Source organism: Ceratotherium simum, chromosome 1 (assembly GCF_057802395.1).
Source record: "Ceratotherium simum simum isolate JZ-2026a chromosome 1, ASM5780239v1, whole genome shotgun sequence".
Taxonomy (NCBI): domain Eukaryota; kingdom Metazoa; phylum Chordata; class Mammalia; order Perissodactyla; family Rhinocerotidae; genus Ceratotherium; species Ceratotherium simum.
In genome coordinates this window covers 71048855-71068432 of record NC_141900.1, presented here as the reverse complement: position 1 = coordinate 71068432, position 19578 = coordinate 71048855, and the positions used below count along the sequence as shown (strand labels likewise).

Below are 19578 nucleotides of genomic sequence, written 5' to 3'. Positions count from 1 at the left end.
GTGTTAAGAGGCCCTATTATTATTGTGTTGTTGTTAATATCTCATTTTAAGTTTGTTAATAGTTGCTTTATGTACCTTGGTGCTCCTGTATTGGGTGCATATATATTTAAAAGTGATATGTCTTTTTGGTGGAGTGTCCCTTTTATCATTATATAATGTCTCTCATTACCTGTTTTATCTTGAAGTCAACTTTGTCTGATGTAAGTATGGCAACACCTGCTTTCTTTTGTTTGCCATTAGCTTGGAGTATTGTCTTCCATCCTTTCACTCTGAGCCTGTATTTGTCTTTAGAGCTGAGATGTGTTTCCTGGAGGCAGCATACTGTTGGATCTTGTTTTTTAATCCATCCCACCACTCTGTGTCTTTTCATGGAGAGTTCAGTCCATTTACATTTGGGGTAATTATTGATATATGGGGGCTTGTTGTTGTTCTTTTATCACTCTTTTTCCGGTTGTTTTGCATTTCTTTTGTTTCTCGTCCCATGTGTTTCAGACTACCAATGCAGTTTGGTAGTTCTGTGTGGGGGTTCTCTTAGTTTTCTCTTTCCTTATGGTGTGTGATTCTGTTCTGATTATTTGGTTAGTGGTTACCATGAGGTTTGTATAAAAAGTCTCGTGGACGTGATAGTCCATTTTTTGATGGCCTCTTATTCCCTTAGACTAAGTCGATTCGATCCCTTTCCTCTTCTGCTTCTATGTTATTGTTGTCACATCTTATTCCTTCTTGTGTTGTGAGTTCATGTTTAACATGATGAGGTTATATTTATGCTTGGTGCTTACCTTCCCTTGATCTTTGGTTTTATAATTAAGTGTTTGCTAATCTATTCTGATAGAGGACTGCAATTTTTCTGGTTTTGTTGACCTATTGACCTCCTCTTTCAAAACTTTGAATCCCTTTCTCTTTTTTTCCTCAGGGATGAGGGCCTTCTTGAGCACTTCTTGTAGTGGGGGTCTTGTGGCAATGAACTCCCTTAGCTTTTGTTTATCTGGGATAGTTATTTTTTCTCCATCATATCTGAAGGATATTTTTGCTGGATAGAGTATTCTTGGCTGAAAGTTTTTGTCTTTTAGAATTTCGAAGATATCGTTCCACTCTCTCCTAGCCTGTAAAGTTTCTGTCGAGAAATCAGCTGAGAGCCTGATAGGAAATCCTTTGTATGTTATTATTATTATTTTTTTTTGTCTAGTTGCCCTTAATATTTTTTCTTTGTCTTTGACTTTTGCCAGCTTTACTACTATATGCCTTGGAGAGGGTTTTTCGTGTTGATATATTTAGGAGATCCATTGATTTCATTCACTGGTATTTCTAGCTCCTTCTCCAGGTTTGGGAAGTTCTCAGATATTATTTCTTTGAACAAGTTCTCTGCTCCTTTTTCCCGCTCTTCTTCCTCTGGAATACCTATAATCCTTATGTTGGATTTCCTAATTGTTCAGATATTTCTCGGAAAGTTTCTTCATTTCTTTTTAGTCTTAGTTCTCTTTCCTCCTCCATCTGGAGCACTTCTGCATTGCTGTCTTCAATATTGCTAATTCTTTCCTCCATGTTGTCAGCTCTGGTGCTTAAGGCTTCCAGATTTGTCTTTATCTCCTCTATTGAGTTTTTCATCTCTAAGATTTCTGATTTTTTTTTTAATAGTTTCAATCTCTTTTGTGAAGAAACTCTTGATTTCACTGAATTGTCTGTCTGTGTTTTTTTGTATTTCATTAAGCTTTTTTATGAGGACTATTTTGAATTCTCTGTCATTAAGGTTATACATTTCTGTGCTTTCCGGGTTGACTTCTGGGTGCTTGTCATTTTCCTTTTGGTCTGGAGATTTAATATATTTTTGCACGGTACCTGTTGATATTGGCTTACCTTTCATTATAGTGAAAATATATGGTCGCAGTTTCCTCTTGCTGCCGCTGGGTGGGTGTCAAGGGTTGTGTATTCTGGCCCACCTTAATCCTTGGGCACTCTTGGCCTCTGGCTGATCTGCGATGTGGCTGAGTGGAGGCTGCTGGGGGGGGGGGAGCGTGGAAACAACTGGAGCTGGAGCGCAGCTAAGCTGAAGCAGCTGTGGCTTTGGTGCAGGTGGGTTGAAGCAGCTGCAGCTGAAGTGCCGCTGGGCCAAAGAAGCTGGAACTGGAGTGCGAAGTGCCGCTGGGCCAAAGAAGCTGGAACTGGAGTGCACTGGGCCGAAGAAGGAGGAGCTGGAGCGCCACTGGGCCAAAGAAGCCGGAACTGGAGTGCACTGGGCCAAAGAAGCCGGAACTTGAGTGCACTGGGCCAAAGAAGCTGGAACTGGAGTGCACTGGGCCAAAGAAGCTGGAACTGGAGTGTGCTGGGCCAAAGAAGCTGGAACTGGAGTGCGCTGGGCCAAAGAAGGAGGAGCTGGAGCACCACTGGGCCAAAGACGCCGGAACTGGAGTGCACTGGGCCAAAGAAGCTGGAACTGGAGCGCGCTGGGCTGAAGAAGGAGGAGCTGGAGCACCACTGGGCCAAAGAAGCCGGAACTGGAGTGCACTGGGCCGAAGAAGCTGGAACTGGAGTGCGCTGGGCCAAAGAAGCTGGAACTGGAGTGTGCTGGGCTGAAGAAGGAGGAACTGGAGCACTGCTGGGCCAAAGAAGCTAGAACTCCTTCCACTTACTCTGGAGATTCCAGCACCTCAGTCCTCTGCTGTATGGCTGCCTGTGTGCCTCAGACGTCCCCTGTGTTGTGTGAATAGCTTCTGTTGGAATATGAATGCCCTTTTTGTTGTGTCTTAGAGGGGGAGAGTTCAATGGGGGAAGCTCACTCCACCATGATGCTGACATCACTACCAAAACTGACATATTCTTATATACTTATTTATATTTGAAATATAACCCCAAAACTCAGGTGTGTTGCCTCTATAAAATAAAATTAGTCTAAGCAGTAGGAAGAAGAGCCAGAGATACCTGGGTTCACATCCCAACTTCACCATTTTCTAACTGTGGAACCTGGGATGAATATCTTAATCTTAACAGATTTTAAAGTGAAGTTAATAGTGTCCACCCAGCAAGGCTCTAGTAAGGGATGAACTTGATAATGTAATCAAAATATAGCAACTTACACATAGTGCCTTTCCATAAATGATAATGTTGTCATAATATCTTATTTTAAAAGTTTTATTAAGATATGATTGACATACAAAAAATTGCACGTTTTAAGTATACAGTTTGATAAATCTGACATAATATATATGCTTGTGAACCATCACCACAGTCAGGATAATGAACATGTTCATCACTCTGAAAACTTTCCTTCTGTCCATCGCTATTCCCTCCCTTTGCCCCTACCTCATCCCCAGGCAACTACTGGCCTGCCATCTGTTCAGTTTTGTTCTGTGTATCAATAGTTCATTCCTTTTTTTTTTTTTTTTGGTGAGGAAGATTGGCCCTGAGCTAACATCTGTGCTGATCTTCCTCTATTTTGTATGTGGGTTGCTGCCACAGCGTGGCGTGATAAGCAGTGCATAGGTCCATGCCCAGGATCCAAACCCACTAACCCCGAGCTGGCAAAGCGGATTGCACAAACTTAACCACTATGCCACTGGGCCGGCCCCTTATTCCTTTTTGATGCCTAATAGTATTCTGTTATATGGATATGCTACAATTTGTTCACTCATTCACCCGTTGGTGGACATTTGGGTTGTCCCTGGTTTTGGCAATTCTGTTTTATTTATCTATTTTGTGATACCAGTAATGTGGTATCCGAATTACCATAGCTTTATAATAAGTCATGAAGTCAGGTAACACAAGTCCTTCAACTTTGTTCTTTTTCAAGTTGTTTTTACTATTCCAGGTCCTTTGCATTTCCATGTGAATTTTAAAATCATCTTATTGCTTTCTATCCCCAAAAGAGTCTGCTGTGGTATTTATTGAGATTGCATTGAATCTATGTATCAATTTGAGAAGAATTGACACCTTAACAATAGCAAATCTCCCAATCCATGAACATAGTATATCTCTCCATTTATTTGTCTTCTTAATTGCTTTCATCAATATTTTGTAGTTTTCAGTGTACAGATCTTGCATATCTTTTGTCAGTCATATCACTAAGTGTCTCATATTTCAATGGTATTATAAATTATATTATTTTAAATTTTCATTTCTGATTGTTCATTTTTAGTGTATAGAAGTAAAACTGATTTTGGTACATTGATCTTGTATTCTGGGACATTGATTAACTCACTTAAGTAGTTCTAGTAGCTCACTGTAGATTTCATAGCATTTTTCATGAACACAAATATGTTATCTGTGAATAAAGCCAGTTTTTTTCTTTTTATTCCTTTCCAATCTGTAGTTCTTTATTTCTTGCTCTTGCTTCATTGCGTTGGTTAGAATCTTCAGTATAATGTTGAATAGAAGTGGTGGACTGTTTAAGCTTTGAGATGTCTGGAAAGTCTTTATTTTGTCTTTGTTTTTGCAAGGTATTTTTTCTGGGTAACAAATTCTTGGTTGATAGTTTTTTTTTTTTCTTTTAATACCCTAAAGATTTTGCTTTACTGTCTTCTAGCTTATATTGTTTCCAATGAGACATCTCTCATCCTTACCTTTGTTCCTCTGTATATAATGGGTCTTTTTTTCTCTGGTGTTAAGAATTTTTTATCTCTGGCTATAAGCAATTTTATTATGATGTAGCTTGGTGTATTTTTTTTTTTTCATTTTTCTTGTGCTTAGGGTTTGTTGAAATCTTTGATACATAGGTTTATAGTTTTTAAGGAACCTGAAATTTTTTCTCCTTATGTCTTCAGTTACTTTTTCTATCCCCTCCTCCTCTTTGAGATCTCCAATTACATATATATTCTGCTACTTGAAGTGTCCTACATTTCATTGATGTTTTTTCTTTTCTTTCTTTTTTTTTTCCCCAGTTTTTTCTCTGTCTGTTTTATTTTGGAGAATTTCTATTACCCTGTCTTAAAGTTCAATAATCTTTTCTTCTGCAATGTCTGATCTGCCATTAGTCCCATTCAATGAATTTTCATCTCACACGTTATAGTCTTCATCTCTAGAAGTTCAATTTGGGTCTTTATGATATCATTCATATCTCTAATTAATATGTTCAATCTTTCCTCTAGCTTTCTGAATATATAGATTACAGTAATAATAGCAGTTTTAATGTCCTTGACTACTAGTTCTATTATCTGTGTCATTTCTGGGTCTGTTTCTTTTGATTGATATTTTGTCTCCTCATTTATATCATCATTTTTTCCTGCTTCTTTGTATTCCTGGTAATTTTTTATTGAATGCGAGACATTGTGGATTTTATCTTGTTGGGAGATGGATTTTTTCTATTCCTAAAAATATCTTTGAGCTTTGCTCTGGAATGAGGTTAAATTTCTTGGGAACTATTTGATTGTTTTATGTCTTGCTTTTAAACTTTCTTGGGTACGATCAGAGCAGCATTTATTCTAGGAGTAATTTTGCCCGCTACTGAGGAAAGATCCTTTTGTCTAACTGATGCCCTATTAATCATGAGGTTTTCCAGGCTGGCTGGAGAGAAAAGGCACTATTCCCAGTCCTGTGTGAGCACCAGGTACTGTTCTCACAATCCTTTTGGGTAGTTATTTTCCTAGCCTTGGGTTGTTTCCTCACACACATGCACTAAAATATTAATAATTTTTCCCTTAATTTTTCCATTTTTTTGTGTTAATGTGCATCAAGAGTTTCTTTGTTCATTAACAGAGTATTATGTTGAAGTTAGAGGACATTTATTCTAGCCCATACTGGTTAGTTTCTTAAATATTTGCCCTAATAATTGTGCAGGGGTAATTATTGGTTGTATCTGTGTGTTACAAATGATTATCCACATGCAAGGAGCCGGGTTGCATCTCTGTTTACCCTGACATGGCTGTGAAGTAGCATCCTCAGACCTCCCTTGGCAACTGATAGGGATACATTTGACTGTCCTGACTTAGCTGCCTATTTAAGCTTTGAAAGCAAAAAGTTGGAAAAGTAGGAAAGTCCCACTTCAGGGAGCTTTTAGTTTCTAATTTTACACGTGAGCCTGTAGTCTCTTTCCATGTAAACTCAAAGAAACCAATTCCCAATTAAACTGCATTTCTGTAAATTTACTGTCAGTTACCACTTATTGCTACTCCTATTGTGTTTATATTGTTTTAAATGTTATTGCTCTAATTAAAAGCAGATAAATTCTTTGCTGAGCAAAAAAGGTTGCATTGAAAACACTAATATTTTACATTAGAAATACATTGGGAAATGCAAGTGCTAGCAATTTTATAGGTCTTCAAATCTGTGAATGCTATTATTTTTTCTTTTTCATTATTAATTTTTTTTTTTGTGAGGAAGATCAGCCCTGAGCTAACATCTCCCAATCCTCCTCTTTTTGCCAAGGGAGACTCCCCCTGGGCTAACATCCGTGCCCATCTTCCTCTACTTTATATGGGACGTCACCACAGCATGGCTTGACAAGCGGTGCATTGGTGCACGCCCGGGATCCGAACCGGTGAACCCCAGGCTGCCGCAGCGGAGCGTGTGCACTTAACTGCTTGCACCACTGGGCCGGCCCCTTTCATTATTAATTTTTAAGAACTATACTTTTAAGGAGTCAATCACATAGTGCCCAAGCACAAAAGGATCACAGTTAACTTAAACTATTTTTAAAAGGAGATCAAAACCAACATAATGCCATATATGGCTTTCTCTACACCCTGCGAATCAGCACACAGGCTGATGAGTTGGAGGCAATCATGTGAATTCAGAAATGGAGCATGAAGTTACAGGCAGAGCTTTGGAGTCAGAAAGACCTAAAGACAGCTCCAGCTCTGCCACTTTCTAGCAGTGTGACTTTGGGCAAATCTTTTAGCTCACTGAACCTACATTTTACTTTCTTTAAATAAGTATTATACCCCCTACCTCATGGCATTGATGTGAGGCTCAAATGATATAATGAATGAAGGCATAGTAAATGCTCAATAAATGGTTGGGGGCCTCATTGCCTTACCTCCTTCAAGTGTGTGAAGTTAGTTCCCTAGTGAAAAGCTTCCACCCAAGTAAAAAAATCCACTCTAAATTTAAAATGTTTGTATACCAAGTAAATGGTAATCATCACAGGGCGAAATTTTGACTGTGATTTTATGGTTAATTTAGATTAAAAAGACTTCACAGGGTGAGTTTGGATCAGAGTGGATTTTTTTAAGTGTCCTATTTGAGGGCAGTTCAAAGTAAGTTCCTGATGTTCTTTTATGTCTTTACTAAAAAAATATGCTTGCTTTTTTTTTTTAAATTAGGGGGAGTTTGTTGCTTGTCTCCTGTCCCTCTTACGACAAATGACAGATAGACATTATCAGCAGCTTCTTGATAGTTTCAATACAAAAGAAGAACTAAGGGTAAGTGACATTTTTAAAAGTTACCTTTAATATATCTTTTTAGCTTCTCTTGTTCTTATTCATTATTGTTCAGATAATTCCTTGACAATTGCTTTACCTGTTTCTGTTAAATTCTAAGCTGTTTTTTCTCAGCTTCATCCACAGATCTGCTCATCTGTCTTGATTCTTTAAGATTTCTACTACTGAAACAAAGCAGTTAAGTCTTATTTTGGACAAGGACATAGGATTTGAAACACCTGTCATCAAAGTCCAGCAAACCAGAAACAGAAAAACAGAATTAATGACACAAAAGAAAATAGACTAACTCTACTTAAGTGGACTTAGAAATTGCCTTAACAGAAGATAGGCGAGAATATATAAATATATTAGCTATTTTCATCCCTCTAAAACCACAATGAGAAGGTCTGGCTACAATGTCTGACTAGGGAGGCAGAGTTGTGTTTGATCTTCTCTATCAGCTATGGTCTAATCAATATGCTGTGCTGGTCTGACAGGCTGACATTAAATAGAAAATATTGATGCCAGGTTTATAAAAATTCAATCTTTGCTGAGATTTAGGGAACTTTAATGCTTTCTCCTTGGTGTTCACTAAAAGCTTAGATGTTGATTGTCCTCATTTGGAGGAATGACCTGTCATCTGTCCTTATTTACTTTTATGTCTCTTCCATCTCTTCAGTTTTCCAGACAACTTCATATGTAAACCATCATAATGCAAGGGTTACTTAAATACGGGGGTTGGAGATATTATCGGACAAGGAGTATAGTCACTAACTGTAATGTTTGCATGACTGGATCCTTCATGGTGCCTTACAGGAATATTTGTAGAATTTTTAATATATTTTTTTGTTTTGTTAATTTATTTTGGTGAGGAAGAGTGGCCCTGAGCTAACATCTGTGCCCATCTTCCTCTGTTTTGTATGTGGGTCCCACCACAGCATGGCTTGATGAATGGTGTATGTCCGCACCCAGGATGCAAACCCATGAACCCGGGCTGCCAAAGCGGAGTGCACCAAACTTAACCACTGCACCACTGGGCTGGCCCCGAGATTTTTTTAATATAGATAGTGTGTAAGAGTCACTTATCTTTGACTTCTAACTGCCTAGAAGATGTTGTATGATCTCAGAATCTTTCAGTTACCTTGGAGCAGTTGACAAGCTGAGTCAAATGGAAGAAAGAATAGGTCTGGGCAAATGTAATCTATCTAGCAGTCAGTTGATTGGCATATGCTCAAGGCTGAAAATATGTTTTTCATGCTTACATTCCATCTTGAGTTTAGAATTAAAAATGGATAAAATGCATTAGAACTTATCCACTTTACAAAAAAAGAAGATAATTGTACAGTTATTAACTTTCATCGGAAGTTGAATATTTATCACAGTTGAGGAACCATTAGGTTTTACTTAAGAAATCTATGACTTCACATTTCAAAATTTCACGTAGGAGAAGGCTACCTATTTTTACAGAACCTGGGCATAAAAAAGTAGCAAAAAAGCATAAATTGAAAAACATGATTGGGCCCGCCCCATGGCTTAGCGGTTAAGTGCCCGCGCTCCGCTACTGGCGGCCCGGGTTCGGATCCTGGGCGCACACCGATGCACTGCTTCTCCAGTCATGCTGAGGCCGCGTCCCACATACAGCAACTAGAAGGATGTGCAGCTATGACATACAACTATCTACTGGGGCTTTGGGGAAAAAAATAAATAAATAAAATCTTAAAAAAAAAAAAAGAAAAACATGATTAATTTAATCTAGGTATTGAGTTTTACGCTTTAATATTCAGGTTAACAATAATAAAACAAATGGAAGTAAAGAATAAAGTGTTTTATGTGCTCTTTCCTCATTTCAGTCAGCCACACACCTTTTCAAAGGATATATATTTCCCTCTTCAAAATTAACAGTGCCTTCAGGCCAGGAAGAATATTTAATGATATTAATTACTTCATCAGTCCTTCAGGAAATATAGATTGAGCAATTTAGGCATACCAAGCACTACTGGTGTTGTTATGTAACAGGGAACAAAAGAGCCAGTCCCTGTAGGGGGAGGAGTCAGACAGGTAATGGGCATTAACACTGTGAGTGGCGAATGCACAGGGGAAGCACACGGTGCTTTGAAGCATCCAGGAGTTCCTGCCAACCCAGACGCAAGGCGAGACGAAAACTCCCCCAGGGAGGTCTCAGCTAAGAGCTGAGAGATAAGTAGGAGAGGGCTGGACATGTCTTTGACTGGGACATTCAGATCTCTCAACTAAAATGTCACCTGAATATCCTAACTGACATAGCACATCCACCACTCCACCTTTACGACTGTTATTGGAATCTGGAATATTTTAGTTTATGTGCATCCCCAACTCCTAGGTTATAAGCTCCTTGATGTCTGAAACTTTGGCTGGTTCACTGCTGTATCCTCAGATCCTAAAATATGCCTAGCGTATTGTAGGCATTCAAGAAACATTTGTTGATTGATAGAATATAGAGTGTGAGGAAGAGAGTTTTAAGACATAAGGCTCTGTGAATTTGTGTGGACTTTATTTTGAGGACATTTGGAAACTATAGAGAATTTGTTGAAGGGAGGGACATGATCACATTTGAGTTAAGAAAGATCTGTCTGGTTGCACTATTGAAAATGGATTAGCTGAGGTCAAGATGAGAGGTAGAACCCTGTAAAGAATCTGATGCAGTAATCTAAGCTAGAGATAACTGTGGCCTGAAATTGAGATGCTCATGATGATAGATTCTAGGGACGTTTAGGAAGTTGAATTGGCAGGACCTGATGACTGATTATATAAAAAAGGTGACGGAGAAAGAGGAGTTGAAATTGACTCCCAGACTCTTTGACAACTGCCCAGATGTTGGTGCCATTCACTGCATGGGAAACCCAGGAGGTGTAGGTGTACAGGTTTGGGACCAAAGATAAATTCAGTTTCAGCCTGAGTTTGGTCACCTGAGGGACATCAAATTGGAGATGTCTTATAGACAGTGTCTGAAGTTCAGGAGAGAGAACTGGGATACAGATATAGATTTGGAAATTGTCAGCCAGTGAACAATAATTGACATCATGGGAGTAAATGTGAACATCAGAGGATGAGTGTAGAGTATGAAGTTAAAGGGACCTAAATAGAACCGTCAGCATTAAGGAGGAAGAAGTGGTGAACAGTGTCTGCTACTGCAAGCATGTCAAGTAAGATCATAAAAGGGTCCATTAACATTATTGGTGAACTTGATGAGCAGTTTCAACGCAGTGGTGAGAGTGGAAGCCAAGCTGTCATGGATAGAGGACTGAAAAAAAAAAAAGATATAGTGGATATACACAGTGTTTCAAGAAGAGGGGGAGAAGTTGGCTACTGAAGGAGAACTTTGGATGTCAGGAATATTTATGATGGAGGAGACTTCAGCATGTTTAAATATTAATGATCAGAGCCGGTAGAGAGGGAGAAGCTGAAGATATAAGAAAGAGGGGCTAACTCACAGGGCGAGTCCCTGAGAAGGCAGCAGAAGGGGGCAGAATTAGTCTTGACTGGGAGAAAGATCACCTTTCCAGTGTAAGAATGGATGGGGCATAACCTGAGTGAAGGCAGGCTAGACATCATCTGTGTTACTAAAGGCTAATTAGTCATCTGACTTTTATATTTTAAAAGTTCAAGGGTCACCTTTTAACAAATAAATTTTTCATGTTCTCAATTTTCTTCAAAACCAAATATCCCTGCTTATGCTACTAAAACCTATATTGCAAAATTTTTCAAAGATAATAGCACTGGTCCATAGTCCCTTATCCAAAGTTCTTACGACCAAATGAATTTCAGAAATCAGAATTTTTGAGATTTCAGAAAGATAATATGGCACATATACTGTATATTATATAGCACCTCCAATAGGATTTGGGGTAGCAGCTATAACCAAACATCTTAATATTTCTGCATTTAAACAAAACATTCAAGTCAGATTTTACTGCCAAATGGATTATAAAACCAAAAATCTTAGAGGACTTTGGGATTGGAGTATAGTGATAAAGGAACTGAGGACCTCTAAGAGCAAACATTTATATAGAACTTAGTACATGCAAGGCATGGTTCTAAGACTGGTTAATATTAACTCATTTAATCCTCAAAAGAACCACATGAGGTAGGCACTATTATTATTTTATTACAAGTGTCAGTTATTTGATTCAACAAATGTTTGTTGAGCACCTTAGGTAGACATTTAGGATATCAAGACTAATAAAACAATCTCTATTAAAGCCTTACTGTTATTAAGGACATCTAAGTCATTAAGTTATAAATGAGTGTGATATGTATAGACAACAACAGTGATAATGACTAACAGTTAAGGAATGCCTCCTCGCCCCTACCCCCACAGCCATGAGCGGGATGTGGTGCTAAACTCTTTTCTTCTGGCATCTCATTTCACTGCCCCTATCTCCTCTTTGAAGATTGGTGTTACTGTTATTTCCAGGTAATCAGGAGGGCTAGGAATTCTATTAACATCTGAGCCCTTTGCTCAGGCAGCTAAACTCAGCTTTTTCTTAAACTTTAATAAACTGTCCTACACCAAAATCTTTGCTATCAAATTGCATAAAATTTCATTTGCCAACTCTTTAAAAGTAATAGGGTGGTTCTAGTCATGAAGTGGGGATGTCTGAGAAAGGCCAAATTAGTAGAGAGAGAGGTATTTGGAATTTTTTTTGTATCTACATAGGTTAGAAATTGAATAAGTAAGGGAACCATCAGAAAGGAAAGGTACAACTTAGTAGAGTGGTATGAATGGAAAATTATAACTGATATTAGGATTAGATACAAAAAAATCCCATGTAACCCTATTAGTTTAAAGTAATAAATCAAAGTGTATGTCCCCCTCTCCTGCACACACCCGTGTTCTAATCCCCAGAGGTAGCTACCGTTAACACACAGAGGTGTGTCCTCATAGATGTTTTCTATGCTGTATACACATACACATATTTTTTAAAGGAATCATACTATTCATATTGGTTGCACTTTTTTTCACACAGTAATCTGTCATGGATATTATATAGCTCACTACATCATTCATTCTTCTGAATCTCATATGGAATCTAAATAATTTAATTGTTCTCCTTTTGATGGGTATTCAGGGTGTTTCTGATGTGGGCCATTACGAAGGATAGATACTACAGTAAACATCTTGATACATATATCTCTATGGACTTGTGCCCTATTGCTGTAGGATGAATACCTGGAGGTAGAACTGGTGGATCATGGGTTATACACATTTTAAATCTTAATTGATACCAACAAATTATATATTGAGATTGTAAAATTAATATTTTTTTTGTTCTTTATTCCTAGCACCACTCCATTTTTCTTTCTTCTTATGAATGCAGAGAAAGATTTCCCACTGGTTCTCTAAATCAAAATGATTTCTGGAAGTGTGTAGTTCTCAAATATCTGCTAAGACTAATGGTGTTTTAACTCCATTCTTGCTTGAAGAACCTGGCTGTCTCCAGGGTTACTGTTGGAGTAACCCTGGTACTTCTGGTATTTTAAACAGTATACCATTTCTTCTCCTTGGTCCTCGGGTACTTGTGTGTGAGTGGTGTGAGTCACAGTGTCAGCAGAAGTGTGTAGGAGCAAGTGCCTGAGGGCTGCTCCTCTGCGTTGTTTAATTCTTTTCTTCTCTAGAACATGGCATTATTTTAGAAATGAACAAAAGCAAAAACTAAGAAGTGATTGGTTTTTTTTTTCCTCCTTCGGTAGTCAGTAATGTTTTATTGTACATCCACCTTCTACTGGGGGCTAAAGTTTTGTGCATATCCCTGGTATTTCATGTATATAGAGAGCAGTGAGGCTCCTGTTCTTTGTCGATTATGACTTTTCATATAGAACTGTGGGGATCTTGCTTTAAGCATGAGATTATACATGTTCTGGAAGTTACATATAGCACTATTATAATCTTTCATTGTCTCCCATATACTGGCCCACTAGCTTTCAAAAATCATATCTGGTCAAGTCTCAATCCAACTTTAAAACTCTGATGACTTCACATTACCTACAGGACAAAATCCAATCTCTTTGTCAAGTCTTCTCTATCCTCAATCTGTCTTCCATCCTCACTGTCCTCCACCCCTTTCCAAACACCTTTCATTCCAGCCACTTAAAATTTGTATATTTGTAGCAAACCGTATATATCATTTTTAATTTTTCTGAACTTTTTTTGTCTATTTAAAATGTCTATTCCATCACCACCTCGCTTCCATTGCCTGATTTGTACCCCTATTAATCCCTTCCCTGATTTCAGCTCATGCTATACGATCCAGCTCCAATAGCACTTCTTTATGAAGCCTTCACAGACTACAGCATGCAGCAATGCATCGTAATTATATGTTGTTTCCTTGTCTTCTTGATGACTATGGACTCTGTGAGACTGGAGATAGTGTCTTTGTGTCCTAAGCGCAGAGCCTGGAATATTTAAATTTTTGTTGAATGAATCAACCCTCTTGATAAATGTCTGCCTGCTTCACAAGCCATCTTTTTCCATACAGCTGTTTCGACTTATAGTCTTTATTTTATTACAGAAAAATAGTTCTATAGTTCTCGAAGATTGAAGACCATTTGGGAGTTATTTTTGCTTAATATTTGAATTTTGCTTGATAATTGAATACTTAAAAATTCAATTTTAAGCATATGAATTTCAATGTGATAATGATTATTAACACCCTTTAATTGAATTCAAATCCCTTATCAAGGGTGTCACACATTTGAAGTTTGTGGCAAATTTTTAAAATAACATTTGACTATAATCTAAATCATAAGTAAATGAGAAGTGTTCCTAGAAAACTGTCCCATTTGTCTCTTGACATAAGGAGACAATGTTCTGGTCTGTCTGCCTATCTCATGGTGTTTTCTTTTTTGGATGTCTTAACTCAGGTTTCATGATCTCAGAATTCTTCCTTCTATGTCTCATCGATTCTGTTTCATACATCTGATTTCTGTCTTGTGCTATTCTGATACCATAGTATCAGGTGTAAACACCAAACAATTCTTTATACATTATAGTCAGATAATCTTTGTAAAACGTGAATTGGATCCTCTCACACATCTACATTAAACCCCTTAGTGTCTCCACCTTGCCCACAGGGTAAATCATTTATTTATTTATTTACCTGTTTATTTATCATCTGTCCGTCCGTCCATCCGTCCGTCCATCCATCCATCCATCTATCTTTCATTTATCCCTGTTTGTCTTTCAGCCCCACTTGTTGCTACTCCCCTTTGCAGTTGGGTAACCCCATGCTCTCTTGCCTCTGAGCTTGCAAGTGCTCTTCCCTCTGCATGGAATACCTGGCCCTGAGTCTTATCCTAGGTTGTAGCGCGTGCATGGATCTGTGTGGTTTTTAGATTAGCATTCACCTCTCCCACCAAACTGTAAGCTCCATGAAGGCAAAGATCATGTTCAATTACTTACTATGGTGTGGCGTGTCACAGGCACTCCATAAATATTCATACGTGAATAAGTTAAAGAATCTAGTTTATCCCACTTGGTGTCCCTAGCATCCAACATAGTGCCTGGCACATAGTAAAGCACCTGTATTTATGAATGAATAAATTGCTAGCAATAATTTCTAAAATCATAACAATTCCTCTTGCTTTCTTTTTTACTTGAATATGGGACTTTCTATTGTTTTGGAAAGTTTTCACATGAACGTTCTTGCTTGAACCTCTTGCACTGTAGGAAAAGTGTTTCTGTAAAGTAGCACCTCTCTGTTTCTTTTATTATTTTTAACTCTTATTTGAGTAATAGCCAGTAATGCAGTTATCATGTTGTGCTATTTGAAGTTAACAAACAAAAAAAGAGACTGCTCCCGGGCTTTCAGTTTTAAAATGGTGGCATAGAAACACTTATTTCTTGCTATCCAAACGGAGATATTGTTATAGCAATGTTCTTTTTTTAAATTATGAGAAGAATCTGTTACTTAGTTATTGTTATGTGTGCAAAATAATTTTGCAAATCTATGCAAAAGCACGTATTTAGTGAAATAATCAGAGCTGAAAAGTACTTAAGACTACAGACAAGGAAATACCACTGTATTTGGGGAGGGAAGGAAATGGATATTGAAGAATCTGGCATTCAGGTTTTAGTGATTTAAAATATTATAACTGAGTTTGAAATGAAATCTGTTGCATGGTAGTTGACAAGAAATACTTGCTGAACTAAATTACATGTAAAGAAATACTTGCTAAACTAAATTATATGTAAGTACCACGATGGAAGGCGTTTGTGTTACCATCTGATGAAACATTAGCCTACAGTTTAGAAATAAGAAAAAATTTTGTGTACTATGTGAATAGATAAATGATCATATTAACTTTTTTTAATCTCCTCTAACTACAAGGGACCTTAAAGCTCCCACATTTTCCAAGTAAGAGAACTCAATTCCAAAGAGTTAAATAAATTGCCAAGGTCGTTGAGCTAGTTAATTGCAAAGCCAGGATTAAAATCTAGGTTTCCTGATTTTCAGTATAATGTTCTTTTGTTTTCATTACAAGGTTTCTACAAATGAATGTGTTTGGTTCTATAAAAGTAGATGAAGCTTCAATGGATATCTGAAAAAACTACTTGAGATGCTGAAAAGTTTTCTTAGGGGAAATAAAGATTTATTTCATTGGCACAGTGTCACAGGCTGCCACACCTTTTATTTTGTGAGATACACAGGCATTGGCACAGTGTCACAGGCTGCCACACCTTTTATTTTGTGAGATAAATGGGAATAGGAAAACTCCTACACCTGGGATGAACTTTCTCTTTGTCCCCAGCACTACAAAAGAAGAACCACCCAAGTTGCTAGTAAGTAAGATAGATGTCTTGCCTCCTGTAGTCAATTCTTTCAGCCAGTTTTTTCTCTGTGCAGCTGGCATCACATTCCCCCTGCCTACACATGCACACACACCCCATCCCTAAGGATGCTACCTCCAATTTCCAATTCTGTTAAAAGTTTTAAGAAGAAAAGATGAAACTTCAGAATTTATTTAAACTATTCCAAACTAATTATAGACTATGAAAAACAAATGACTCCCCACTTTCTTGATTTTTCTTTAATATCTAAGCAAATGCAACAAGATAGGAAACTGAAGTGGGGTATAACCTTTGAAGGGTAAATGCAAACATCCCTTTTGGCAGGGTTTATATGTATTCATGTCTGAGAGACCCAAAAGAATCAACTGAAAAACCGTTTAGAATAAGTTTTAGAAATGCATTAAAAAGGGCTTCTCACAGTTTTAGTATGCTAATGACCTACTATTATAAGGGAGGGCTAGAATGTGAGGTGTTTCCCAAAATTATTTGACCTGCAGTGGAATACATTTGGGAAACTGTCTGTGGTGATTCTGTAGACACAGGCAGGATCTGTCTGGCCATTTAAAGACAGATGACCTAGTGGGCACGTTTCCACATGGCGCATACTACATATCAACGTATGTGTTGATGCCAAAGAAGCTAAAATAAATTCTTGTCAAAATATTTATGGGCTTGATCAAAGCTGTTAGAGTATGTAAAACACACACACACACACACACACAGAGCTACCACATGTTTCTTAATTTTTTTAGATTCTTTCCTTCTCTCTTCTGATGGTATGAGTGACAACCATTATCTTATATTCAAGCAGCTTACATGTTTAACATAATGTGTTGTTGGGTTTGATAAATAAAACTCCGTGTTTGGGGTCTTTTTTTTTTTTTTTAAGCAACACCATGCTGTTGCCTTCAATCAGATTGTCAGCGAGATATATTTTCCAAGCATCATGTAAGGTTACAAAAAAAATCTGTAGGTTTCTAGTTAATAAATCTAAATCAAAGCTAGATTGCACCAATCTTTTTTTGAGTAGGGCAAGCTCCCTTTCATTCTTTACACATGGTATGTTATCTGCTTGATTCTCCTGTAAGTATAATGTGCTACAGCCTTTGGGGCCCTATCTCTTATAATGTTTTAAGAAGAGATATTTTCATGTCTGACAAGAGTTTCTTGTCAAGAGTGTTTCCAGGTGATGAGTTTAAAGATAACATCTCAGTACATACCACTGCCCTCTGGCTGGCATCCCTGTGAAGAACACTTTGACACTCCCAGCTTCTAAGCACTCATCACTGGGCTCAGCTTAGCACACATCCTTATTTGAATTTGTTCTCCATAGTACACTCAGAGTCTATAAAATTTAGTAAGTTATGTTCACTAAAAAGCATCTTAAGCAAGAATCCATGTTTCTTAGAGGGCGTTCTGAAGATGTGATATTAGCGATATTAACACACTAAAAGCAGAACTGAGCCAGGACTGTTTATAGTTCTCTCGAGTTGAAAAGTTCTGATGTTTAGGACGCTAATAGAAGAAGGAGAATATACTTGCTGGCTAATCTTCTATTACTAGTTTTCCATTTTATTTCTAAAACCTAAATTTTTAGAGCTTTTGAAGAGAAAGAAATGACGAGTCATTTCCCCTGTGCATGAGAAAGAGAAAGAAAAGGAGACATTTGGGAAGGAATAGCAAACCAAATTGGGTGCTGAGAATGGGAAGGTGATGATTCCTTCTCCTGGGTGAACTGGTGAAATAGGGCTCCCTTCTTCTCTGTAATGGCTTTGGAAATGGTAACAGTAGGGCTGTGTGTATGTATTGACAGTTATAATAACTTAGTAAAATGGTCTTTCTCCTCCTTATCCAAGGATTTCCTGCTGCAGATATTTACTGTGTTCCGAATATTGATACGCCCGGAGATGTTTCCGAAGGACTGGACTGTTATGCGCTTGGTGGCTAACAAGTAAGACATTTCAGTTGATGATAATTTCAACTCGTTGTATAGGGGAAGAGGAGAGTACAAAATGATCTCTTTAATTTGATCATCTCAGGTTTGAAACCTCCAAGTCCTGGGATTCTTTTTCTTTGCCTCTGAATTAACTTCTCTCACTCTTTTTTTGTAATTATTACTATTTGTTTTAAATAGGTGATATATTAACATGGTTAAAAAGTCAGACAATATAACAGAGTATGCATTGAGAAATCTCACTCCCACCTACCTTATTTATCCTCTACCCCCAGCCTGTAGTAACCACTTTTATTAGATTTTTGCAGATCCTTCTGGTGTTCCTATATGCAGAGCCTAGCAGGCAGCATAATATATACACTCTTCTGCACATTGCTCTTTCACTTCAAAATCCTGGCAGTCTTTCCACATGAATACATAGAAAGCCCCTCATTCTTTTCTGTTTTTTTTTTCTTTTACAGCTGTATAATACTCCATTGATTGAATGTACCTTAGTTTATTTAACCAGCCCTGTTGCTGGACCCCCGAGTCATTTCTGATGTTTCTTAATTCATTTTAACTGAGCAAAATACATTGAGCATCCACCATGTGCTGAGCACTGGGAATAAGATACAACCCCTGAGTTGGACGCGTGAAGATTGACGTTCCCTTTATACATCTAGGTGGTTTGGCCTGTAGAGAGTTGAAAATACAGCTCTGTGGAGAGTTCAGAACTAGATACAGACTTTGGGAAGTTATTGACGTAAAGTTGGATCTCTGCCAGTTGATAAAATTAGCTCGTGTTAAGCATATCCAGCAAAAAAATAAAATGATCTGAGGTCAGTGCTTGAAGGAGTAGGAGCCAGGAAAGGAGATTAGGAGGCAGTCGGAATGGCAGGAGCCATTCCCAGAAAGTAAGTGTCATAGATTTATCTGCTCTCTCACTTCTTATCTCTGTCGTCTCGGGATACAGAATGAAGATGAAGTTCTTTAGGAAACTGGCCTGATCTTTACTCCCACGCATGTAATTTACCCTGTTTCATAAGCATTCTTACTTTCAAGCCCACATTTGCCTGTTTCTCCTTCCTCCTCCTCTTCAGTCCCCAACACCCTCATGCTCAGGGTGAAGGTCGGATTCTCTAGGTATCATCCCGTAGCCCAAGGGCACCATATGTCCTCCCCAGATGCCCAGGTATGTTGATGGTAAGAGCCCCAGGAATACAGGATTTGATTTTTATCAGCTATACCAAATATGGCTTGTGCTGCAGTATACATTTATAGACGTGGAGGTGTTAAAACGATGTGTTAAAAACTTTGTGAAATAACAAATAGTATAATATGGCATATTATATTTTACATAAGGACAGAAGCAGCTTTTCCATTTTCAAGACTAATTGAGTTACTGAAATAGCTCTCTACTTAGAATTTAGCATATTTAGTTTGATATCTGTGAGTAGAATCAAATATCTCTT

At 37.9% G+C, this 19578-nt stretch overlaps 1 protein-coding gene across 4 annotated transcripts in view; it reads left to right on the top strand.

Moving 5' to 3' along the window:
• DOCK4 (dedicator of cytokinesis 4) overlaps positions 1 to 19578 on the top strand; it is a 447327-nt gene that overhangs the window by 339428 nt on the left and 88321 nt on the right. For all 4 annotated transcript variants that reach the window (XM_087429682.1, XM_087429692.1, XM_087429686.1 and 1 more), the window contains exons 26-27: positions 7251 to 7349; positions 18030 to 18124. In XM_087429682.1, the coding sequence (XP_087285808.1) occupies positions 7251 to 7349; positions 18030 to 18124 (194 nt within the window). The remainder of the gene's footprint in view (positions 1 to 7250; positions 7350 to 18029; positions 18125 to 19578) is intronic.